General features: G+C 36.6%; 1 protein-coding gene across 1 annotated transcript; it reads left to right on the top strand.

The window, feature by feature from the left end:
- Positions 1 to 1,539: 1,539 nt before the first annotated feature.
- Positions 1,540 to 25,819, top strand: LOC127431707 (polycystic kidney disease 1 like 1). Its single transcript, XM_051682225.1, has 46 exons — positions 1,540 to 1,615; positions 1,735 to 1,932; positions 2,033 to 2,201; positions 2,368 to 2,607; positions 2,837 to 2,969; positions 3,270 to 3,473; positions 4,157 to 4,338; positions 4,515 to 4,718; positions 5,150 to 5,313; positions 5,418 to 5,813; positions 8,726 to 8,791; positions 8,900 to 9,076; positions 9,207 to 9,284; positions 9,376 to 9,518; positions 9,672 to 9,792; positions 9,962 to 10,085; positions 10,183 to 10,375; positions 10,562 to 10,618; positions 10,696 to 10,914; positions 11,265 to 11,513; positions 11,601 to 11,717; positions 11,812 to 11,960; positions 12,521 to 12,621; positions 12,759 to 12,954; positions 13,866 to 13,949; positions 14,052 to 14,259; positions 14,371 to 14,477; positions 14,675 to 14,891; positions 15,543 to 15,716; positions 15,842 to 15,961; positions 16,104 to 16,173; positions 16,272 to 16,372; positions 17,102 to 17,270; positions 17,410 to 17,533; positions 17,652 to 17,736; positions 17,909 to 17,977; positions 19,545 to 19,628; positions 19,893 to 20,065; positions 20,181 to 20,415; positions 20,895 to 21,035; positions 23,358 to 23,492; positions 23,592 to 23,810; positions 23,931 to 24,092; positions 24,233 to 24,400; positions 24,506 to 24,612; positions 25,416 to 25,819. Exons 1-45 carry the CDS (start codon positions 1,540 to 1,542, stop codon positions 24,584 to 24,586), a joined length of 6,882 nt encoding a protein of 2,293 aa, XP_051538185.1. The 3' UTR covers positions 24,587 to 24,612; positions 25,416 to 25,819.
- The last annotated feature ends 352 nt before the right edge of the window (positions 25,820 to 26,171 follow it).

Genomic DNA, 26,171 nt, shown 5'->3' with positions numbered 1-26,171 from the left:
CTGGTTTCTTCCAGACATGATGCTTGGAATTGAGGCCAAACAGTTAAATCTTCATTTCATCTGAGAATCTTGTTTCTCACAGTGTGAGAGTCCTTTAGGTGCTTTTTTATGTGTCTTGCACTGAGGAGAGGCTTCTGTCTGGCCACTCTGAGTGTTGCAGTGATGGCCGTCCTCCTGCAAGTTTCTATAATCTCCACACATGATCTCTGGAGCTCAACCAGAGTGACCATCGGGTTCTTGGTAACCTCTCTTACCAAGGCTCTTCTCCCCCAATTGCTCAGTTTGGCTGGGCGGCCAGCTCTAGGAAGAGTCTTGGTTGTTCCAAACTTCTTCCATTTATAAATTATGGAGGCTACTGTGCTCTTGGGAACCTTCAGTGCAGCCAGTATTTTTTTGTAGCTTCCCCAGATCTGTGCCTCGACACAATCCTGTCTCTGAGCTCTGCAGGCAGTTCCTTTGACCTCATGGATTGGTTTTTGCTCTGATATGCATTTTCAGGTGTGAGACCTTATATAGACTGGAGTGTACCTTTCCAGATCATGTCCAATCAATTGAATTTGCCACAAGTGGACTCCAGTCAAAGTGCAGAAACATCTCAAAGATGATCCAGAGAAATGGGATGCACCTGAGCTAAATTTCAAGTGTCATAGCAAAGGGTCTGAATACTTATGTCAATGTGATATTTCAGTTTTTTTCTTTGTAATACATTTTCAAAGTTATCAAAAATCTTCTTTTTTTTTTTTTTGCTTTGTCATTATGGGGTATGGAGTGTAGATTGATGTAATTTTTTTTTAAAGCATTTTAGCATAAGGCTGCAATATCACAAAATGTGAAAAAATGAAGGGGTATGAATACTTTCTAAATGCATTGTATACCACTAGATTCTTGAAAAAAATATCACAGATAATTTTAACTTTCACAGTTTCTTATCTGGTCCAGACCATCCAAGGAAAATGTATCCTGTGAATTATATATTCTGCAGTGCACATCAGCATCTGTGCATAAACAGATTTTAAAGGTTTAAAGGATTGTTTCACTGCTCATTAATTATTACAATAGTTGCAGATAGGTATATGTTGTTGGGCTTAGTATTTTGTATTGAGAAGAAGTCTGGTTTTTATATGCCTACAGATGCTCTTGTTCTGTGTATGTCCCTTATGGGAATGAGATGGGTTGGCTGGCAGTGTACAACAGAAGAGGGCCTTCTGTTTATGAAAGCACAGTAGCTGATCTGACTGACAGGTTAAAGATTGGAATGCCCCTCCTCCTGGAAGTCTCAGGTTATTCAGCTGCCTTGCCATTGCAATCAACTAGATGGTTGATTTTACTTGCTTTTAATTAAATTGCACTTTTAATTTAATTTGATTTCTTTGATTGCAGTTTTAATAAAGATAACACATATCCGGTATTCTTATTATTAAAGCACTGCAATGTAATATATATTTTATTATTCCAGGCATGTGGAATCAGAGCAAAGAAAACTTTTCTATAGTTTTCATCAAATTTAGTGGGAACTCTGGCCCTCAGTGTCTGCATAATATGTCTGTTATGGCCATTGGATACTTAACCTTCTTAATGGAGGCAGTATTACCTGCTGCTGGATTGTATCGTTTAGGTACGTTCACTACTGTACCAGTTACAATATATATATATACACACACACACACACAAAATCAATGTATGGGCAGAACAAAACATTACCTCTTGTGACTACTAATGTCTTTGTATTTTTAGATGTGAATGTGATCAACAGTATTTACACTCAATCTACCATCTGGTGGATCAGAGCATGTCCCTCTGGGGCTGAGTACTTGAATCTCATGTTGTCCAAGAGAGATCAGGATATCCCTTCCTGTGCCCCTCTGTCCACAGAAATAGAGGATAGGCAGCAGGAAAAAGCTTCCACCAAATTCATCCACAATCACAAGCGAGGTGTGAAATCCCATCCACTCATAAAGCAAAGCAACACAGTTAAACAAACCTTTTACTGCTATTTATATTTTCTGTTCTGAATGTGTGATTCGCTATTCAGGTGTTTGGATCTATTCTGACAAACAGGCCTATGCAACGGAGGCAGACGTTACATTTGTGGCAGTAACAGAATTGCCAGATCCACTATATTTTCACTGGCGGTTTGGGGATGGACCAGAAATACAAACAACATCAAGAACCTTCACAAAGAGATATCATGTCCCAGACAAGTGATTTTTGTTTAATTGTTTCTTTTATTGCTTATCTAATTTCATTTTCATTATTTCAATATTTTTGTTACAAAAATATATTTCATAAAGAAAAAAATAAATACAAATTTACTGAATCAATACTTTACATTTATGTACTCCATTTGTAATATTTGTATTTTTGCAGGTACAATGTCACTGTCCATGTGTCTGTTGGTCTTACTTCTGTCAGCTCAGATATTTATCCTGTCATGATTCAGAGAGCAGTGCTGCCCAACAGACTTCTGTTCAGTCCCTCAGTGTTATTAAACAGCTCTGTGAGCTTCACGTGCAGGATCAGCTCAGGAACTGACGTCTTCTATCTCTGGAAGTTTGGAGATGGCACAGAGCGAGATGGATCAAACACTGAGCATCATGTTTTTAACAGGTAAAAATGAATGTCATGTGTTGTTTCATTTTACACAGGAGACCAAATATGTAGATATCCAACTCACACTAAAATCATTATCCTGTGATTGGAAAAGCTGTAATGTGAATAATTTTTTTTTTATTCCATTTGTAACCATTACTACTAACAAAAACTTATCCACAGTTGTTATTGTTGGCCAGTTATGCCACTGTTTGTTTTTTTTTTTCTTTTTTTTTTTTTTCTATAGAACTGGAGAGTACATAGTAGAGGTAATTATGTTCAACCTGGTGAGCTCAGCCTCTATGACAGGGCAAATCTTTGTTGTTGAAGAATCATGCCAGCCTCCTCCCGTGAAAAATATGGGCCCAAACAAAATACAGGTAAAAGTTTTTTATGCCAATGTACATAATTACTAGTCAAGCAGAGCATAAAAACTGCATATGTGAATTAAAACTCATTTTCACTGCACGTGTCATGTATCAAGCATGTTCTTGTAGTTATAGGGGACATTAACATGAAAAAGTGTACCCTGTAAATAACATTGTATGTCAATTTGCTAATATTTCTGTTTATCAAAGTAACGTGGTATTACCATCTAATACTACAAATGTACACTAGTGCCACAGTACATTTTTATTAAGCATATATCCTAGATAATTTTTCACTTCAATACTTATCAGGTGTGGCGTTATCAGAGTGTGCGTCTTGCGGTGACCTTTGAGACACAAATTCAGTGCAATGTCTCCAGGAGTCTCTTGTATAAATGGACTGTATATGACTCAAGTGGACAGCAATTGCTTCTTCCACACACAGAAACAGAAAGGCAATATATTGAACTGCCAAAGTATATCCTTCATTATGGAACATATAAAGCTATAGCAAAGGTAATGTCCTTTTGTTCACTTTTCTTTTTGTTTGGGACTCATATACTTTAGTGTATATACATCGATCAGCCACAACATTAAAACCACCTGTCTAATATTGTGTAGGTCCCCCTCGTACCACCAAAACAGTGCCAACATGCATCTCAGAATAGCATTCTGAGATGCTTTTCTTCTCACCACAACTGTACAGAGAGGTTATCCGAGTTACCATAGACTTTGTCAGTTTGACCCAGTCTGGTCATTCGCCATTGACCTCTCGCATCAACAAGGCATTTCCATCCACAGAACTGTCGCTCACTGGATGTTTTTTGTTTTTGGCACCATTCGGAGTAAATTGTAGAGACTGTTGTGCGTGAAAATCCCAGGAGATCAGCAGTTAGAGAAATACTCAAACCAGCCCGTCTGGCACCAACAATCAGCTAATCATGTGGCAGCAGTGCAGTGCAGTGCATAAAATCATGGTCACATCAACCATCAGAATGGAGAAAAAATGTGATGTGATAGTGATTTGGACCGTGGCATGATTGTTGGTGCCAGACGGGCTGGTTTGAGTATTTCTCTAACTGCTGATCTCCTGGGATTTCCACGCACAACATTAGGCAGGTAGTTTTAATGTTGTGACTGATCGGTGTATGTATATATACACATGGGAAATACTAACAACATTTGTTGTCACTTCAAAGGTCCAGGTGGCTGGTAATGTGGTGTACAGTAACTACAGTGTTTTAATTGAGGTGATCCTCAGCCATCCTGTCAGTGTCATCAGCGAAGCCACAAATATTTTCATCAATCGTCAGAATGACACCATCGTTACTCTGGATGGACGAAAATCACATGACCCAGATTACCCTAATAATACAATAAGGTACTTAAGAATCTAAATGTAATTACACGAATAGATTAATATAATTAATGCTTTGCCAGACAGTGTTTGTTTATTAATTGCATTTTCTGTCACTGATAGTGTGATTTTATAATGAATTATACACACCATGCAATATCTGACTTTAAAAATTAAACAAAAATCTCAATTGTGCTTAGTTACAGTTGGTCATGCAGGCCAGTAAACACAGAAGAGAGCAGCTGCTTCAACAGGAACATACTGACCACTTCAGCAGTACTTACATTTCCTGCTCATGTCTTAAAGCCTGGCTTTGACCTGTTTAAAGTTACTCTCACTGTGTACAGTGGGCATCGATCCTCCTCATCTGAGATGTTCATCAGTATAACATCAAAAGTATCCCGGTAAACTGTAAACCATTTCAACCCACTTTAATTGAAAACTTAAGTGCTGCCTAAAAATTATCGGTAAAATCAAATTGGTTAAGTTAGGACGTTTTTAACCACTATGAATTTGCTTACAGTACTGATTTAGAAAACCAAGAGAATTAATAAATAAGCTAATTAAATTAAAAAGGAATGGCAGATATTATTGTGACAAGTTAAATGGATGAAAGCAATTATATTACTTTAACATAAAACATGAAAAAATACAGTACATGGTATCTCTGGATAAATACATAATTGTAAAAAAATGTGATTAGCAATAATAATTAAGTACTTTTTATTAGTACTGTAGGACATTATTATAGTACTATAGTGTATTATTAAGTACTATATATTAATCATACTTATTTAAAGAATCTTGGTTGTTCTTGTCACTTTGTCCTCTCCAGCAACATTCATCTGTCTTGTAAACCGTGTCAAGAAAATGCATTCAACTGGAATGAGCAGTTTTCTGTCTCTGCTCTCTGTGAAAATTGTGGTTATGATTCAAAAAATGTCACCCATTACTGGAAACTGTACCTGGTTAATGCCTCAAGCAAAGTTGTTACAGAAGGTAAGAAATGCAGTCATTTAATATCTGCCAAGACAATTGTTCTGTTGGTGCTTTGTGATAAATATCCAGTTGATCACTCTTTCTGTCTCTTCTATCTCTCCCAGTCCCATTCTGCAGCATTATGGATCTAGATTTTCCCTCTAAAATGGAGGATATCTTTCATCCATCCCAAAACCCTGTTGTGACACCTTACACTCCAGCCCATCTTTCTGAGCTCTCTGTTCCAGTGTCTCTGGCTCCCTCTCTTTTATCTAATGCCATTGACCCCACTGCTTCAGTTACACAAGATGCACTGACTCCAGTGATACATACAAAACCTAATGTACACTTTCTAACTGCAAGTCCCACAACAAACACATTCAAGCACGCAGCACTTTTGACCACCACACCGTCGCACCCTCTGTCCTTCCTTACAGATGCAGAGTCTTCCGGGTTTCAGTGGGAGTACCAGGGGTCTCTACCACCCGCATATGGAGTGTCATCAACTGATGTGATCTCTGGTATGGTATTACCACAAAAACTGTGGTGCGAGTGACAGTGAAAGTAAACCATGTCTTGAAGCCAGAGTTATGTAAAAAGCAGAATAATGATTTAAGAGAATACTGAGGGTTTTTGTTGTTGTTGTTGTTGTTGTTTTTTTTTTTAAATGTCGAAAACTTTTGCTGTTAAACCATGGCATTTTATACAGTAATGATATATTGTTTTTATTGAGATGAGAATAGACGCCCCCTGGTGGTAGATTTCTAAGAACCTGGTTCCTTTTGCTAGAATCAGTTAACCATAATCCATAATACCATTTACAGCAATCCAACTACTGACTAAGTGAACTTCAGACACTAAAAATGAGATGTTTTTCATTTTCGGTTCGTTCTGAGCAGAAACAGTATTTTTTTTCCCGTTCCGGATCCAGCGTTCGCAGTCTCTTTTCCAGAACTAAATAAAAGAATGGTTAATAACATTCTTTTCAAAATGACAATACTCTGTGCTAAAGGTGGGTGATATACCAGTTGCAGTGTTGCCAGATCTTGCAAGACAAACAAGCGACCTAGTCTGGAAAAACTAGCTTAAAATAAGGGACTTGCCTCACCCAAAATAAGGAAATATTTAAGCAGTAAATATTTTTCCCACGTGGTGGAATTATCAGCATAAAAATAATAACAAACAATGTATACAGTAGCCTATATAAAATAACGTCTTTTCAATAAATGTATTCTTTATATTAAATATATTTAAATATTTCAAACATCTGGCCTTCTAAAATTAATGAATGGACCATTTTTACGGACCTGTTATGACGCGTTTCCGCATTCTTTAACAACGTAAATGTAGCAAACTTCTCAATTTAAAAAATATTTATTGTAAATTTATAACATTGTACTTTGTATTATATTACCCTGGAATAAGTTAAAAAAAAAATCAGTTACCATAGCTACGATGAGGCTTGTTTCTCTCTTCTTACTGCCGTTATCCATCGCTGCTTATTTTTATCTTCTTTTGTAAAGCTGTGAAAGCATAATCGTTTATTTATTTTTTTCTTTTGCTGTTGGAGCAAACGGGTAAGCAAAAATTTAATTGGCTGTGGTCCCCCATTCAAAGCCATTCAAGTTTAGCCAACTATGACGACTTCCGCTTCGCGGCACGCGGACGTGTGAAAAGGGTCCATAGACTAAACTGTATGCGAAAACGTAGACAGCTGCCTAATCAGTTAATGGCTTAACTGACAGCTGTTTTGAATTAATGGCAATCTTAAGGAAACTGGTCTCTGAACAGTTTGAAAAGCTCCGTATTTTCAACCTACCTCCGAAGGCAGCATTTTCCTGGTTTCAGACGCAGCCTGAATCTCTCTCTCTCTCTCTCTCTCTCTCTCTCTCTCTCCTGAATATGCATACACTGCGTGGGCACGTTTGGACTAAACGTCATCTTTAATTATTTAATAATTGTTTAATTATTTTATTTTATTTTAATTATTTGTTTTAATTACAGATCTGCTTCTCAGTCAAAACCCGGCAGTATCAAATCTGTTAATGCATCATATCTAATAAAAATTAAGTGAAGACTTGGGAAATGTACTTTAAAAAAAAAAATAAATAAAATAAAAAAAAAAAAAAAAAAAAAAATATATATATATATATATATATATATATATATATATATATATATATATATATATATATATATATATATTTTACCTTGATACTTTTCTATATTTTTCTTGCATCTGGATTAATCGTGCATGTATATGTAGTAGTTATTTTTAGTTGTCAAAAAGGTCTTCAGCATGTCATGGAAGGCTACATTTTCAACGTGAAGTTAGGCAGAGAAATGTGTGATGCAGCGGTTTCCTTCAGGATCAAAGCAACTGCTTATTATGTTCTACTAAACAGTGAAGCCCCATTTTTTGGGCAACAGGAGGTGGTGTAGTTACGAAAATTTACTGTGGAAAAACCCTTTAGTCTTTGGTTTCATTACAAAATTATCCGGTATTAACCGTTTACCAGCATTTAAAAATAAAGTTTCACACCCGAACAACTGAAAGGGACTTTGATCTTGTTTTCGGTTACGTTCTGGAAAAAAATTAGTTCGGTTTTCATTTCATTTCTTGAACCATTTTTATGTCCTGGCGAATTTTATGGCAGATTTTCCTACAGAGGAAAATACAGTAGTTAAAGGAATATTCTGGGTTCAATACAAGTTCAGCTCAATCGACAGCATTTGTGGCATAATGTTGATTACCACAAAAAATTATTTCGACTCATCCCTCCTTTTCTGAAAAAAAAAAAAGAAAAAAGCAAAAGTAGAGGTTACAGTGAGGCACTTAAAATGGAAGTGAATGGGGCCAATTTTTTGAGGGTTTAAAGACAGAAATGTGAAGCTTTTAATTTTATAAAAGCACACATTAAATCTTCTGTTAAAACTCATGTATTATTTGAGCTGTAAAGTTGTTTAAATCGTTGTTTTTACAGTCATTTAAGGGTTTGTAGTCATTACATTGTCATGGCAACAAAGTCGTGAAATTGGCAGTAATTTTACACAGAAAAGGTTAGTAAGTGATTTTATCACACTAAAATCATGTTAACAATTATTGTTTATGTCTTGTGACTAATCTTTTGAAATCTTGAGTATTTTAAATACTCCGATTGGCCCCATTCACTTCCAAGTACCTCACTGAAACCCAGATTTTTGTTTTTAAAGAAAAGGAGATGCAAGTCAAAAGTAATTTTTGTGGTAATCATCATTATGCCACAAATGCTGTCGATTGAGCTTAACTTGTTTTGAACCCAGATTGTTCCTTTAAATCTCAAGTAAGCACACCTCTGTACTTTACATGGTGAAATAATAGATTTTATCTAAATTAATAGTCCTTAATTAACATGGTTAGAATGATGCTCACATAAGATATGCTGTTTTCTAGAATATGATTACTATAATTATGGAATTGAAGAGGCTGATCCTGGTGTCCCAATCGGCAGACCAACAGGTACACATTGTTTCTCTTCTGACTAATACATAGTAGCCTAATTATAATCTGATTGCTAGTATTTAAATGCCATAGAAACTCCATAAAGTGTTTGAATTTGTATGTCAGAAGTTGATTCAGTGGGTTTTAGTTGGAATGAAGATTCATTCCCTCACTCTCATGACCATGAGGGTGATAACCTGGTGGACCCCAGCCTGCTTGACCATGCAGTATATGAGAAAACCCTGTTGGATCTGCACAGACAGCCAATCCATCCAGCTGTGTTTGAGTCTTACACTCTCACAGGTATGTAGACTTACTCAAATGGACTTTTGCTATTCACTTGCCTTTTTTGAAAATGTTTTGATGTTTTATTCTTCTTTACATAGATGTAAACAGATACTTAATTGGGTTGCCTTTCCCTTATTACTTCTAGGATTATCCTCCTGGGTTGTCACATTTAAACCTTTCATGCTGAAACCAAAGAGTCTCTATATGCTTGAGGTGTTTGCAAGTGAGTGTTAAGTTTGAGGGCATATTGCATATGTTTGAATTAGTTTTTGGTTTTATTTTGGCCAAATGCTATTTGCATTTTTTCTTGTTAGGTTCTGGGGAGTGGCTGTGGGGGAAAAGTCAGCTGTTCTTCCACACACAAGCTGTTCCTGAGGGAATGAGCTGCCAAGTGCAGCCCAGCACTGGCTTTGAAATCCACACTCATTTCAGTATCTTCTGCTCCTCTGGAAAAGAGGTCTACATTTTCTCTTACATTCCTTTGCATTTCAACACTTTCTTGTGTTTCATTTGATTGATACTTTTTTAATTTACCAGAAAGGTGTAACATTTACACAAGCTTTTCCCCTGATTTTTTCTGATCTTGATGTAGCTGTGTTTCTGTAATCAGGATCTCCTGTATGAGTACAGTTTCAGTGTGGGAAACAGTCAGAGGAGAGTTCTTTACGAAGGTCGAGATTTCCAACACTACTTTAGACTACCTAGTGGAGATCCTAAAGATGATCACAAAGGTAAATATATATATATATATATATATATATATATATATATATATATATATATATATATATATATATATATTTGTGGTGAATAAGTGCTCATATTGCCTTTAAGGTATTCATGCATATTTAAGGTAAATATGTATATTTTTTTCATTCCCAAATATCTTCTATTTTACAGTTACAATCTATATAAAAATAAAGAATAGATTTGGAGCACCTACCAAACCATGCCCTGTGACAGTTACTGTCCTGCCAAGCTTTCAGAGAAACTCATCCTCTCAGCTCAACCCTGATCAAGAACTGTAAAAAAAAAAAAAAATCAAATTCAAAAGAATTCTATAATTTGTATTCAATGTATTAGGACTTTAATGACTTTTAAACATTTATTCTTTCTCCCAGGTATATATATGGAATTGGTAACTTAACTAGTCTAAGTATCATCAGGAGCAACAGAGACATCCTCAGCTTCATTTCTCTTCTGAGCACAGTGCTGAACCGCCTGAGTTTGGACCAAGAGTCCTCTGTTGAGCTTCTGACGCTCACACGCACCGCCCTCATTTCAGCTGTCTGTGAGCTGACCATCACTGACCAGGTTATTATTTTTACTGGACATTGTGCTCTTTCCTTTACAACCATGTGGAAGAGTCACATTCTTGTTGTTTATACCATGAGTGTGGATGTGTTATGACCACATAATTTTGTTTCAGTTCCCTAACTGAGATTTTCAAACAAATCAATATATCATGTGACCTGTAATTATATATTCTTCTTTTCTTAGGGAGTTTTATTTGAAATAATTTCCAGGCTAACTGATTTGATACAAATATCTAGTCAAGTAAGTATCCCCCGATCTTAAATAATTTTATGGAGAACTTCGGTATTTAATAACAAGTTTGTTTATGTCTGATTTAGGTGACTTTGGACAGTGCAAAACAAGTAACCCAGCATGTTCAAGGCATCTTATCCCTATTTCATGAGTCTAAACTTCCAGCAGGCAATATAGTGGACATTGGGATGGTAAATGCTCTGGTAACTCTCCTGTCTGGTGTCTTGGAAGCTTCAGTGCTTTCTTCCAGACCAGGACCCCAACTGATCCACAATGCTCTGAACACCATCTCTGATTTAGTGCTGGTAAGAAAAGCACTGGTAATTCAAACTGTGCTGTGACGGTGTACAATATGACACATAAACTATGAAATTATGAAATGTTGTGTTTAGATATGGTGCAAGTACTAGTCTTTTCTGACTGAACAGATATACAGATAGCAGTTAAAACATCTAGATCATAATTTATCTGGTTTATCTTTCATGGGATCAGTCCCTTAATGATTGTTACAGCTCTATGTGTTTGAAACTGCACTGTCTTATTGCTTAATGTGACCTTACCCCAAACAGACTCTAATATAAAGCGGCAGAATGTGGAATGAAAAGATGCCGCTGTAGTCTGTGTAATATTAACCTATGTGTTCTTTGGATTACAGAGAAATATGCTGTCTAGCAACGTCACACAGTACAGTGTGAGCACCAGTTTTATGGAATTGTTAGCCTGGAAGGACGACCAATCTTATGCTATGGTGAAAACATTTGGCCTCACCACGTTCCACCTCACTGATTTTCTGGAGATGCAATTTCACCAATGGAGCAGAAATGACCAACACAAACCTTGTGTTATTACTTGGCTCACAGTGTACAAGCAGAGCCCATACCGCTGGACTAGAGCCTCCATGCAGGTATGCTCTAAGTGCATGGCTGAACTTGAGAATACATGTACTTTGCCCTGTGAAACAGATTCATTCTAAAGTTATGTGATGTCATAGCTCAGTGGGGAAACAGCAGATATTCGGCTCTACAACTGCACCTCTCGGAAGGAAATCAAAGTGCGACACCTGTCCACACCAGTCACCATTGAATTTGAGAGGAAAGAGGAGATAAAAGTAGATATTTTCCACTGCTTGATCACAATTTAGGGCAAATAATTTTCTTCTCCTATATGGTTACTCTGATTTGTGTTTATCTTTTCCCCAGCAGAGTAGACATACAGAGTTCACTCTTCTGCATAGTCAGGTGAACACTCATCAGTTCAACGTCACACCACAGATCCTCCAGAGGGCCCTTCAGATCACTGTGCGATTCAACAGGCCAGCTGAACGTCCTTTCCCCATCCTGCTACTTCTCAGGTTGGAGGACATCTGGATTTCAATCATATATTTATTCACAGGGTTCCCATGGTCATGGAAAACATGGGAATATCAGGGAATTTTAAAATGTTGTTTTCTAGGCCTGGATAAGTCAGTTAAATTAATGAAATCCTTAAAGTGCTGGAAACATCTACAATGTATATACACTTTTGTAATTATATGACTAGATATTGCTGTTGAGCACACTGAATTCTTATTTTATTTTAATGAGCTAGTTCTACTTGATCCAGCCCATAAAAATGTCATTATCATGTTGATCAAGTCAGATTAAATAACATTTTTTAAATTAATTAATAGATATTACCACACGAAGCAAAGTTTTAGGTTGAAAATCATTTTATTTTTTGTATGGTTCTTTCCAGTGAATTGGCTGAACTGGTTCACAAATTGGTCTAAACTAAAAATACTTTTAAGTATCGTTTTCTATGATCACAAATTACTGGAAATTTTATGGAAAAGTCATGGAAATTCATTGGTCAAAAAGTGTGGGTACCCTATATTCAGTCTTGGTTTGTAGTAAACATGAAGTTTGTTCACAGGTTGTATGATCAGCCAACACCTAATCTGTACAACAAACAGAAAGTATATTCCTGGAAAGGACAGACTGCACACATCTTCCTCCATTCATCTTCTTTGCATGGTTTGATTAAACATTATTTTATTGATCACACTTTCTTTGACACAAAACAGACTAGCAACTTTTAAAGATTGAAATGTGTATTTAATAGAAAATAAATGTATTATTATAAAAGCTAAACATGATTTTTTTATTGGCAGCTGCTGGCTCCGTCTACCTGATGCTGCTCAGTGCAGATTATAACAAAAGCCCAAGTAACAAATACATTGCCAATGCAGTGAACTACACACTAGACATTGAGTCTGTGGAGTGTTTGTCCTGGGACAGTGTGAGAGAGTGGAAACCAAGTGGATGTTTTCCTCATGGTGGGGTTTCCCCAAAGAGGATCCTCTGCAGGTAAAAAACATAACTGAAGTCAATAACTGCTCTACCTAGTGGTAAGCAAAAAAAGAAAAAAAAAAGCTATCTCAAATTTCAATTATATCTTCAAATGTCTTACAAATAAGTCTAAATATTAATTCTTAATATAGTAGTCCTGAACCTTTATTGTTGGCAATGTAAACCAATGTTGTCTGGGAACCTGCACTCATAACCCTAATTAAAGGGATAATTCAACCAATAATTAAACTTCTCTCATAATTTACTTACTCTTATGCCATCCCAGATGTGTGTGACTTTATTTCTTCTGAAGAACACAAATTAAGATTTTAAGGAGAATATTTCAGCTCTGTAGGTCCATACAATTCAAGTGAATGGTGGCCAGAACTTTGAAGATCCAAAAAGCATATAAAGGCAGCATAAAATAAATCAACATCTTCAGAAGAAATATGATAGGTGTGAGTTTGAAACAGATCAATATTAAAGTCCTTTTTTATTTTAAATTGTCCTCCTTGCTCAGAAGGTGGCGATATGCACAAACAAATGTGAATCACCAAAAACAAAAGAAGAATGTGAATGTGGGGATTGATCGTAAAAAAGGAATTAAATATTTATTTGTTTCTCACTCACACATATCATATCTGAAGACATGGATTAAACCTCTGGAGTCTGATGGATTACTTTTATGCTGCCTTTATGTGCTTTTTGGACTTTCAAAGATCTGACCACCATTCACTTGCATTGTATGGACCTACAGAGCTGAGATATTCTTCTAAAAATCTTAATTTGTGTTCAGCAGAAGAAAGAAAGTCATACACATCTGGGATGGCATGAAGGTGAGTAAATTATGAGAGAATTTTCATTTTTGGGTGAAATATACCTTTAACTGCAAAAGTATTGTGACAGACTGTAACTTTCTTTTTTTTCAGCTGCAACCACCTGGCATCACTTGCTGTATCACATCAGAGAATAATTAACAGCTACAAGTCTGCAGATGTTTCACAGTTCATCCAGTAAGCCTGCAACTTCCCTTTCTTAATTTAACATATTTGATATATTATGGTTGTTTTTTGTAACAACCCCGTACTTACAGTTATTTACATCCTGTTTTACAGCTCCAATACCAACTACACACTGATAATTGTGTCAGTAATATTCCTGGTTCTCTATATGGTGATGCTGGTTATCTGTAGAAAAGCTGATGCTTCTAAACAGAACCCTACTGGCTCATTCCTGCTACCAGAAAACAATCCATCTGACCAGTTCCTCTATGCTGTCACCATAGATACAGGGTTTAGATCCAGGATCAGGATGACAGCAAAGGTATTAATCAGTCTTCCAAGTAATGTGAGAATGAATTTGAAATTTAATCAGATAAAATCAGCATATGTTGCATAAATGTATTTATATTTTCAAACTGGACAATGCTGTCAGGTTCACATTGTTCTATATGGAGAAGAAAGTGTCTCTCAAACAAGGGAGCTCAGCAGCCCTGACTTAAAAGTTTTTACCTGCAACTCCAGGAGCACTTTTATTTTCAGGTACCCACCTCATACATTTTCATAGAAAATACTGTGCTCTTACCATTGGCTAAAACTCAGCTTTGCCAGATGGGGGATTATTTGATATCCATATTTTTTCAATCATACTCTTCTAATTTAATGGACTCCTTGATCATAACTATGATCTCTGACATCCCGTTACATTTATTCACGATTTCTAATGCACCATGGATCAGCACTCCGGAGAGTCTGGGTCGAGTTTGGAAGGTGCACCTTTGGCATGATAATGGAGGTTCTTCTCCCAACTGGTACTTGAGTCATGTGGTTGTAAGAGACCTGGTCAAGGGTTCCTGCTGGTTCTTCCTGGGCCAGTGTTGGCTGGCAGTGGATGAGGGAGATGGAAAAGTTGAGAGAAGTCTCACTGGATCTGAATGCGGCCTGACATTTAAACAGGTGAGCCCTAGTGTGGTTAGTGATACCTGTATGGTTAAATATGGATGTTTATTACATTTCTTGTGTTTGTATACACTCTAGGTCTATATGCACAAAATATTTCTGGCAGAAGTAGGATTTTAATTATTATTATTTTTTTTTTAAATTAGTATGATTTAAATGTGCTTAACTTTGCTAAGTATAAAAAACTCAGAAATTTAAATGTACAGTAGTTACTTTGCCATTTACCAAACTGTATTGTTCAAAATGTAGAAGAATTTTAAAAGTTCATACTCCTCATTTATTTTAATTAAATACTTCATGTTTATTCTGTGTTCATAATATGTACACCATTTACAATTTGTACTCAATTTGATATGATGGTAATTTATCAACACAATTTGAGTGAGAAGGCCTATTTGTTTGTTAAGAGTTTAAAATGTTTTAAGAGTAGGATATGCTGGTAAAAATGTTTAATTGGACATAGTACTTTTTTAAATGTATTGCATTCCAAACATAATACAAACCCCAAAAAAATGAATGAATGATGCAATGTCTTTCATCTAATTAAAATGCTTATGTTGGTATTTTTTTAAAATGTGTTTGTGATATATATTCTAATACATTAATCTTGTGTCTTTTCACTTACATATTTCTATTTATTTGGAGAAGTTTCTATATTTGAAACTCACAGAGTACCTGGAGGACTTTCATCCATGGCTTTCTGTCTACAGTCGCCCGTCTTACAGCACGTATACACACGCTCAGCGTTCAAGTGTGTGTATGCTGCTTCTGCAGGGCTACATGTTTGTCAGCGCGGTGCTCGTATATCTTTGGGAGGAACAGGTGTTTAGCTCAGAAATTCAATACAATCCTTCTATGTCAAGATGTGCGTGTTTGCGCTCATATTATTTTCATTATTCCAAATTGAGACATGTCTTTTATGTTTTCTACTGTGCACAAATTGGAAGCACTTCTTAGAGATGGGCCTTATTGATGTTTCGCCAGTCTCCATGGTAACAGGCCTGTGCAGTAGTCTCGCTGTGATGCCGGTAGGGTGTCTGGTGTCCCTGGTGTTCCGTGTCAGCAAGGTCAGAATTCCCAGGCTGCCTGAAATTATCCCTCAGTTTCTTCTTGCCACACAGTCACACATTTTATATTTGATCTATTGAATGCATGCACATGTTAAATTCAGGGTATTCAGCTTCTTCATGCTATTGATCTATTTTGTAGACAAGCAGATCCAAAGGTGTGTCTGAAGAGCAATATAAAATCAAAGTGCCTCAAATCTACTCTGTAGAAGGTACGTTTTTACGTACTTTTATGTATAATTTTTCAGTCTTCTCATTATTCAAGTTAGTTTTATGCAAAAAACTCTGTATTTGCTTGTCTGTTTCATAGATCACCATGATGCACTGATGAATGATTGTGCATTTGAGTCTTATATGTCCAGGAATACAGTCTCCCATGGGACTCAGGGCTCATGGACAAAGGAAAATAAGGTATAATGTAGCTCTCATGAGCTATACGTTAATTTGCTGGTGTTAAAGGGATAGTTCACTCAAAAATGAAAATTCTCTCATCATTTACTCACCTTCATGCCATCCCAGATGGGTATGACTTTTTTTCATCTGCAGAACACAAACAAAGAACATCTCAGATCTGTAGGTCCATACAATGCAAGTGATTGGGGACCAGAATTTTGAAGCTCCAAAAGCAAATAAAGGCACCATAAAAGTAATCCATAAGGCTCCAATGGTTAAAAAGTGTGGATGAATATTTAAGTCCTTTTTTTCTATCAGTCTCCACTTTCACTTTCTTCTTCTTTTGTTTTTTGGCAATTTGCATTCTTCATGCATTTCACCACCTACTGGGCAGGGAAGAGAATTTATAGTAAAAAGGACTTACATATTGATCTGTTTCTCACCTACACCTATCATATAGTTTCTGTAGACATGGATTAAACCACTGGAGTTGTATGGATTACATTTATGCTGCCTTTATGTGCTTTTGGAGTGTGAGGAGCTACATAGCTGAGATATTCTTCCAAAAATGTTGTTTGTTTTCAGCAGAAGAAACAAAAAGTCATACACATCAGGGATGGCATGAGGGTGAGTAAATGATGAGAGAATTTTAATTTCTGAGTGAACTATCCTTTTAAACTTTATATGCTTCAAATTATTTTAGTGTAGTAACATTAATAAAGATAATAGAAATGGTATGTCCTGTAGTATGGTACTCCGAATCGGAAAACATCTGATTCAGTGTCTGCATCAAAACTGCAAGGGGACTCTGACTCCATCTTTGAGATTGTAGAAGATTCATTGCCTGATGTCAACAACAGATCACATGACAAAAGCAAATGGAATCAGTCTGATCTCAGACCATGCACCTCTGCAGGTTTTTACACTCATACAATAAATCAGAAATGATTTTCAATGATATTATTATAAAATGATGATAATAATTTATCATAATTCTCTTCTCTTTTATTCTTCTATTATATTCTACTTACATTCATGCTTTTTTTTTTGTACAGAAAATCAGCAGGTTTGTGGTGGCCAAATTAGAAGTCTTCGATCCTGGTGTTATTATGTGGGCTGGACCCTCTGCCTGTCCATCTCTCTTGCATGTATCATCCTCACTGGAACTCTTGGAAAAAAGTGTGTGAACTCATGTTTGTGCTAAATTATGTGTAATACTACTTTAAAAAGTGTGTTTGTGCACAAAATTTGTTTCCCAAACATATGAAAATTAGGATGTAAATTTGTTACCCTACAGGTTCAGCAAGACAAAGAGTCTTATGTGGGTTCATTCTGTGTTCTTTTCTTTTGTCTGCTGTGGCTTTGTATTGCATCCAGCAATGGTAAATCATCTTGTTCCCCCATATGTTGTGCAGAGTAACTGTAATGTATATGGTACCAATTTAATACTTGGCCCAGGTTTTAACAGTTCTGTTCACTGGAGCTTAAATAAAAGTAAAAGTGAATCTATACAAATTAAAACCTAAAATAAGCCATTTTTATTTCCTGATACAGATACTTATAATAGCAATCATAGTGTCTCTGATGCATCGGAAAAAAACAGATTGGTTCCAGAGTCTGAGTGTTAGAGAAACTGTCACTGAGTTATTATGGCACAAGGGCCAAAAAATGGACAATGTCTCATTCAGCCAATACCAACATTGCCACGGGAGGATAACACATTTTGAAAAGGTAAAATCAGCCAGAAGTTGAACTATCCACAAACATGTTCCTTCTTAATGAGAAATGACAAGATTGAATAACGACGCCTGGTTATTAATTTAAATAAAATATGCAACTACACTGCATTATGTTGATGGGCAGGTACTTGCAGCCCGTCAGAGAGCCAGGTACTTGCGTCTAGTGAGGCCCCCAAATTCAAGAGAGCTAAAGTGTGTCAGAGACCGGATCAAGAGAAGGACTCTTCTTCGCAAAACTGCAAGGTCTTAATTTTGATTCTCTTCCATTTTTCCTGTTTGACCTTTGACCTCTCAAAATTACTGTTTTTCTCACACAGGGATTTGATGTTACACCTCATTATGCTGTCACTGATTCTCTTTGTGACATATGGAAAGTGTGACCGTGACTACAAATACCACCTAAATCGGGCTATCAAAACTCACTTCACAAAGTACATGCCATGTTTCAAGATATATATCTTAAAGGGATAGTTCACAAAAAAATGAAAATTCTCTCACCATTTACTCACCCTCATACCATACCAGATGTGTATGACTTTCTTTATTCTGCTGAACACAAATGAAGATTTTTACAAGAATATTTCAGCTCTGTAGGTCCATACAATGCAAGTGAATGGTGACCAAACCTTTGAAGGTCCAAAAATCATATAAAAGCAGCATAAAAGTTTTCCATAAGACTCCAGTGGTTAAATCCATATCTTCAGAAACAAAATAAGTGTGGGTGAGAAACAGATTAATATTTAAGTCCTTTTTTTTTTACTATCAATCTTCACTTTCACATTCTTCTTCTTTTGTTTTTGGTGATTGGCATTCTTCATGCTTATCGCCACCTACTGGGCAAGGAGGAGAATTTAAAGTAAACAATCACTTAAATATTGATCTTTTTCTCACTCACACCTATCATATTGCTTCTGAAGACATGGATTTAACCACTGGAGTCTTATGGATTACTTTTATGCTGTCTTTATGTGCTTTTTGGAACTTCAAAGATTTGGTCACCATTCACTTGCATTGTATGGACCTACAGAGCTGAAATATTCTTATCAAAATCTTAATTTGTGTTCTGCAGAAGAAAAAAGTCATAAACATCTGGTATGCATGAGGGTGAGTAAATGATGAGGGAAGTTTTATTTTTGGGTGAACTATCCCTTTTATAATATTAATATATTACTAGTCATATAAAGTGATAACGATAAACAATAATGTCATATTAATAGGAGTCCGCAAAATTCATTTCATTCTATCCAAAATCACAAAGACTGGTGGAACTGGACAACAACCACATTCCTGGAGAGACTGTGCCACAAAGGCAATTGCACTAAAGGGGTAGATAATAATGTACTTTTTATGATTATTAGTTTTTGTATTTGATATGTTTTCACAAAGTTCAACTGTGATTTAAATGTTTTTAAAGATATATTGAATACGTTCTGTTGTTTTAATGCTTACAGACAGGAGCTCTCAGTGGCGCTTACTCTCTAATTGGAAGTCCAGTCATTAGAAAGATTGAGAGCTCATATAACTCATCATGCCAGGTAAACCACCAATGCTTACTAAGGACTAATGCTGAGAAAATTGAAGTACTGATGACTAATGAGCACAGTAAAAAAAGACTCTCGTAAAGACACCTCTCTCTTGTATAAAGAAACAAAAAAGTTGTGAAAAAAAAAAGCTGTGATGCAAAAGTTAGTGTATTTGCTCATGATATGCCAGAGCTGGGACACTCTATATCATTCATTCTATACTGTCCTGTCTAACATTAGATTTAACAGGTTACTCTTTCTTTACCCTATACACAGATTTTAAACTTGATGGACAAGAACAACAATAGATGCTCTATAGTACACTCTGTGGGTGCAGATTTGAACTCCAGCTCTCACAACCAATCTGTCTCAAATGCGCACTTCCTTTGTGGAAAATTTAGGTGTTACGACAAGGGAAAAATAGTGAGCATCAACTTGGAAAAGACAAGGTCAGAGACACTATTGATTAATTAATAATCCTATCACTTATTAGTTCTTTTTCTTGGTGTAAGTAAATTTAAATAATCTGTCATTGTGTTTGTAAATCTTGCACTGTTAAAATAGGTCCAAAATGGTGAAGTTGATTAAAAACCTTCAGGCAACTGGCTGGATGACTCCATTCACCCATATTGTAATGATCCAGTTAATCTTATACAATGCACCCAGTAACCTCTTCACATCAACCACCATTCTATTAGAGCAAACCCCAATAGGAGCCCTAATACCTTCAGTCAGCGTACAGTCCACCAGACTGTACCATTTCCCTGCTGTACTTGACTACTGTGTTATGACCTGTGAGGTGAGTAACTTATCACAGTCAAGTCACTTGATGTATGATAGCGCAGTAGCTAAATTTTGGAGCTTAAATTAGATATCACTTTTGATTGTGAGCATACTGTAATGACACAATCCTAGACAACTGATATCATGATAACCTCAAGCAATGTTAAACTTTATAATCTGAATCACAGATAAGGAATAATTCCTATTGGAATAAACAGTGTGCTGGACCGCAACAGTAAAGTTTATGATTTAATCTCTGTCTTGTTACCTCTAGCTTCTCTTCCTGTTATTCATTCTGCTTAATATGTATTGGCAAATATATGTTATGACTCAAAGAGGATGGCTTTACTGGCAAAAACTTCGGAGCTGGCTAGAGGTGACATTTTATTTTCTTTAAAATTTTTGGAGTGACTACTATAGTGACTTTACTGTGCTTTACTGTATTTTACAATCACTAAATTATTATTATTATTATTATTTTATTTTTTTACACAGGTGACAGTGATCATCTGCAGTCTTTTTCATTATATCTGCTCTGTGTACCTTTTTGTGCTAAAAACAGAGATGATACATTTTCTGCAGAGAGGAGATTTTAAATCATATGTTGATTTAAGTCCCATCTTCTTGTGTGAGCAGGTAGGATAATGTAATTTTATCTAACCCTCCTGTTATGTTTGGGTCATTTTTGACCTGTTTAAGAGTTAAAAACAGTGAAAATTTAATCTTAATCTTACATTTGGTCAAAATGCCTTTTGGTTATCCTCAACATTGACTAAATGAATATGTTTAAAAATATTTTTTTATAATATTTGTTTATATTTATGGGATGTCAATTTTTGTCTCCACCTTTTATGTTCGGGACACACACACACACACAGAGTTATTTGTAGTTGTTCAACTGCACAATGTTGACTTGGCAATGTATTTGTTGTACAATAATATATAGTCTCTTCTGCAATATTCCTATGGTGGTAATGTTGCAGGATATAAACCACAATTCTGTTTTTCTTTCAAACAAATACAATTTCTAAGTAATCTAAGTATCAGCTTATTATAAGGATCTACTGTACTTTAAATGATTTACTGTATATCTACTGTGCACCAGGAGAACCACAACTGACATACAGGTGGCGCTCTTTCCATTTAAAATGCTACTATATACTACCAACCCTGGAGTCCTGAGTTTGAATCCAGGGTGTGCTAAGTGACTCCAGCCAGGTCTCCTAAGCAACCAAATTGGCCCGATTGCTAGGGAGGGTAGAGTTACATGGGGTAACCTCCTCGTGGTCGCTATAATGTGGTTCTCGCTCATGGTGGGGTGCGTGGTGAGATGTGCGTGGATGCTGCAGAGAATAGCGTGAAGCCTCCACATGCACTATGTCTCCGCGGTAACGCGCTCAACAAGCCACATAATAAGATGCGTGGATTGACGGTCTCAGACGCGGAGGCAACTGAGATTCGTCCTCCGCCACCCGGACTGAGGTGAGTCACTACACCACCACGAGGACTTATGGCACTTTTCCACTGCACTTTACGGTTCGACTCGAATTGACTCTGCTCGCTTTTTTGAACTTGTTTTTCCACTGCAGTTTAGTGCCACCTCAATGTGGGTGGGATTATAGGCTGATCGTCATAGTTGCGCCGCCTCTGCTGCTGTGACATCATCTTAAACGCGACACAAACATTACTGACCATAAACAATAACACGACCTCTAGCTGTTAGCTACTAGCTCATTGTGCTGCATAAAGCAGTTGTTGCATGGTGATTTTGCCTTGTTGTTTTAGAAGCAAGCTTTCCAGTAGCTGGTCAACTAAATAAAGTGAAACATTCAAGCAGAATATAGTTAAAGTAACAAAACGTACCATCCTCCATCGTGGACTCCAACAACGCAGAGTCCAGGGCACTCTCCCTCCCATTGCTCACCGGTCTATTGCCATAGATAGCGTCCATTTGGTCGAACCACTTCCACTTTCTTCTGTTTGAACCACTCCAGCTGTTGTGGTCCTTGATGGTTCTGTAGTCACTTTTACATTTTTTTTTTACTTTTCCCTACACTGTTGGTAGGTCCGGTGGTAGACGTGTGCGGCCAACAGCTGAGACACTTCCTGAAAGACTTTTTCGTTTCGCGTCATTTCATTCGTCGCTAAGGAGAGGAAAGTCTGCACCTCGTTTATTGACCACGGCGTGGTTTTGCGCACAGCCATTTCTTTTTATAATTCGAAAGTCGCATGAACAAATGATATTGCTGTCAATGTTGCTAACTTTAAAACTAGCGGGATGATGTCCCATGTCGCAAATCCAGTGACGCTGGTAGTGACGATTCTCTCTGACCAATCAGTGATCTGCAGGATTTTGATGTCACATTTAGTATCGGCTCGGCTCGCTTGGAACCTCGACCGAGGTGGTACTAAAAAAAGGTACCAGGTACTATCTACACAGTGGAAAACCCCCAAAAAGCGAGCAGAGTTGAGTCGAGTCTAGCTGTACCATGCAGTGGAAAAGCCCCATTAGAGCACACTGGGAATCTGGCATTCCAAATTGGGGAGAAAATAAATGCTACTATATAAGCCTGTGTTCATTGTGACAACATTTAGGCAAGCCTATGGCAATTTTCATGTTCATAATTAATAGATAAGAGTGTTGTAAATGTACTGAAAATCTATTGAACTCTATATGGGTCATTTTTGACCCAAGCATCACAGTTGTCATTATTTTTAAACATAACAGAAGGGTTGATTAGATTGATCTTGTATTATACAATGAGAAGATACCGTGATGTGTGCGGATTACAGATTGCAGTTTTGGGCAGTGAAAAATTCATTTTTTTCCCTACCTCCTGTCATGCTGCTCTGTTTATTTGCAACCAGTATTTTGTGATTAGGAACATGTTTTTACAGTAATAGGCATAGAATTTGTTCTGAATATTAACACACACCATATGTCTTTATAATTCACAGCTTTCTCAATCACTCCTTGGTATTGTTGTGGGCTTTCTACTCCTGAAATGTGTGCTCTTTCTACGGCTAAACAAAGCAGTGGCAGCAGCTGTGTCTACTTTGAAGCAGATCTTCTCCAACCTGCTTTGTTTACTGGTATTTAATGATTTACATAACACAAGTTAAAATCAGTTCACCCCATTAACCTAGCCAAAGGCTGCTTCAATTAAATTACTTTTCTTTATTTCTGTTTAGGTATCTGGTGTTATAGTTGCAGTGGCCTTCTCCTGTTTGTGGACCCTGATCTTTCATTCATTCCCATCTACTCTCAGCAGCTTCATGAGATCTGTTTATTTAGTCTACACTCGCTCCTTTAGCATGAGCCGCTTCAGTGAAATTGATCACCAAACAAAAGTTCCTCTGACACTTTACTTTGGAGTTTTATTTTGCACGATGATTCCACTGAAAGCCATGGTATGTAGAGGAGTTTCATAACACAACTGATGATGCGCTGTGTGTTTGAGTCATATTGTTTCAATAATTCCTCCAATGGTTGATATGATTTTGTTTTTATGTTGCCCTTCAATTTATCAGGTAATTAGCACCCTTACCATTTTTGCGAAACAAACAAAGAGGACTAAAATGATAAAGCATCTAACCACTATCTATGAGTTGATCTCTTATGTCAAAGATATGGCTTTACTTCTCATTGGCAAAGGAAATCACAAGACTGCAGACCATCCTGTCCACACAACGGTAAGCACTCCATCTTCTCATTATAACAATTTCATGTTGTTTTTGGTGATACTTTTTCTTAAACTCCTCATTGTAACTATTGTTAAAAATATGGGCTTAAAAGTTTAATGAATGGACTGAACCTGCCTTCATTTTCACAGAGCTTATATTTGGCAGAGTTTGAGGATCTCATGGATGAACTGTTGTTTCATCTCAGTGCCATGTCAGACAGTCTCCACAACACCCTCCCAGTCAAAGAAAATTTGTTTGAAACCCAGAGCAATTTCTCTTTCCTAATTTCTCAGCATGGCCATAGCTCAGACTATGAGGTGATTATGTTAGTTCAAGAAGGCACTCAGCTCACTCATGCTGTACTTGAGTAAATACAGTAAGTAGTATTATATTAAATGGCATTAATTGTATTTTTTTTATAGAGTGCAGATTTTGATGTGAACTGTTTGAGCAGCCAGAAGATGAAACACAGACGACACATGGACATGAGTTGTGTCTCATAATTATCATATGAGGAAAACACATTAAGGTAGTATTGTTGTTCATTAAAGGAATAGTTCACCCAAAAATTAAAATTCTCTCATCATTTACTTACGCTCATGCCATACCAGATATGTATGACTTTCTTTCTTCAGCAGAACACAAATGAAGATTTTTACAAGAATATTTCAGCTCTGTAGGTACATACAATGCAAGTGAATTTTGGCCAGAACTTTGAAGGTCTAAAAAGCATATATAGGCAGCATAAAAGTAATCCATATGACTCCAGAGGTTAAATCCATATCTTCAGAAGCGGTATGATATGTGTTTGCAGAGGAACAGATCAATATAAATGTTTTTTAATTTTTAATTTTTAATTTTTTTAACTAAAATCTCAACCTTCACTTTCACATTCTTCGTCCTTTGTTTTTGACGATTTGCATTCTTTGCATTCGCCACCTACTGGGCACGAAGGAGAAATTATAGTAAAAAAGGACTTAAATATTAATCTGTTTCTCACCCACACCTATCATATCGCTTCTAAAGATATGGATTTAACCACTGGAGTCTTATGGATTGCTTTTATGCTATCTTTATTTACTTTTCGGACCTTCAAAGTTATGGTCACCATTCACTTGCATTGTATGGACCAACAGAGCTCAAACATTCTTCTAAAAATCTGTGTTCAGCAGAAGAAAGAAAGTCATACACATCTGGGATGGCATGAAGTTGAGTAAATGATGAGAGTATTTTCTTTTTTGGCGAACTATCCCTTTAACCAAAATGCAGAGGAGATACAATGTGCATAAATGTCAAAGTAAACACAAACATTGTTAATTTTCTCATTTCAAGGTCATCACTTGATTGCAGAATGCCACAAATCCAAGGAAAAACGCAGGTGTGGAGCCTTTCAAGAGGGACAACAGATTTCAAAAACCACGTCAAAGAACCTCTCAGAGAGTCTGAAAAATCCATCGCTTCTTCAAGCAAGAAGACCCATTGTGCCTCAGATGAGTGGAAGGGCATTGTGTGTTCTAAAAAGATACCTGACCCAGTCAGGATGGGAGATACCATGGCAATGTTCCCAGAGGTCAAGGCCCCACACAAATTAAAAGGCACACTGTTCTAAACACTCAGCCTTCCAAAGTGATTATGGGTCAGGCAGCCCAAGGCAATGCAACGGGACAGTCATATGTGTTTAATGTATTGCCCATTGAGGGAATGGACAATTATACTATGGAAGAACAAACAATTATTCCAGGGTACATTGAACACTGTATGTAATGCAATATAAGAAAATGTCATTATTATTATTTACAAATTAAATTTTTTTTTTTTTTTTTTTTTTTTGCCAACTTTCAAAAGAAAAAAAATTAGTAAATAAAATCTTAACCTATTTTTGTCTAATTTACTTATTTCACCTGGCTGGTGTAGTTCAGGCACATGTGAATTTTAGGAAATGCATGACTTCTTTGCAGTTTTTTAAGTACTGAATAGTACTACATCGCTCCAGTCAATACAATAAAAGTGCATACTTACTGCAAGCCATGGTAACAGTTCCTATATATCGTCCCGCCCTTTTCAATAACCATCCCACTGCAGAACACC

The sequence above is a fragment of the Myxocyprinus asiaticus genome, chromosome 41 (assembly GCF_019703515.2).
Source record: "Myxocyprinus asiaticus isolate MX2 ecotype Aquarium Trade chromosome 41, UBuf_Myxa_2, whole genome shotgun sequence".
In the NCBI taxonomy this organism is placed as follows: Eukaryota; Metazoa; Chordata; class Actinopteri; order Cypriniformes; family Catostomidae; genus Myxocyprinus; species Myxocyprinus asiaticus.
Note: the sequence above shows the minus strand (reverse complement) of the source record. Positions and strands in the feature narration are given on the sequence as shown.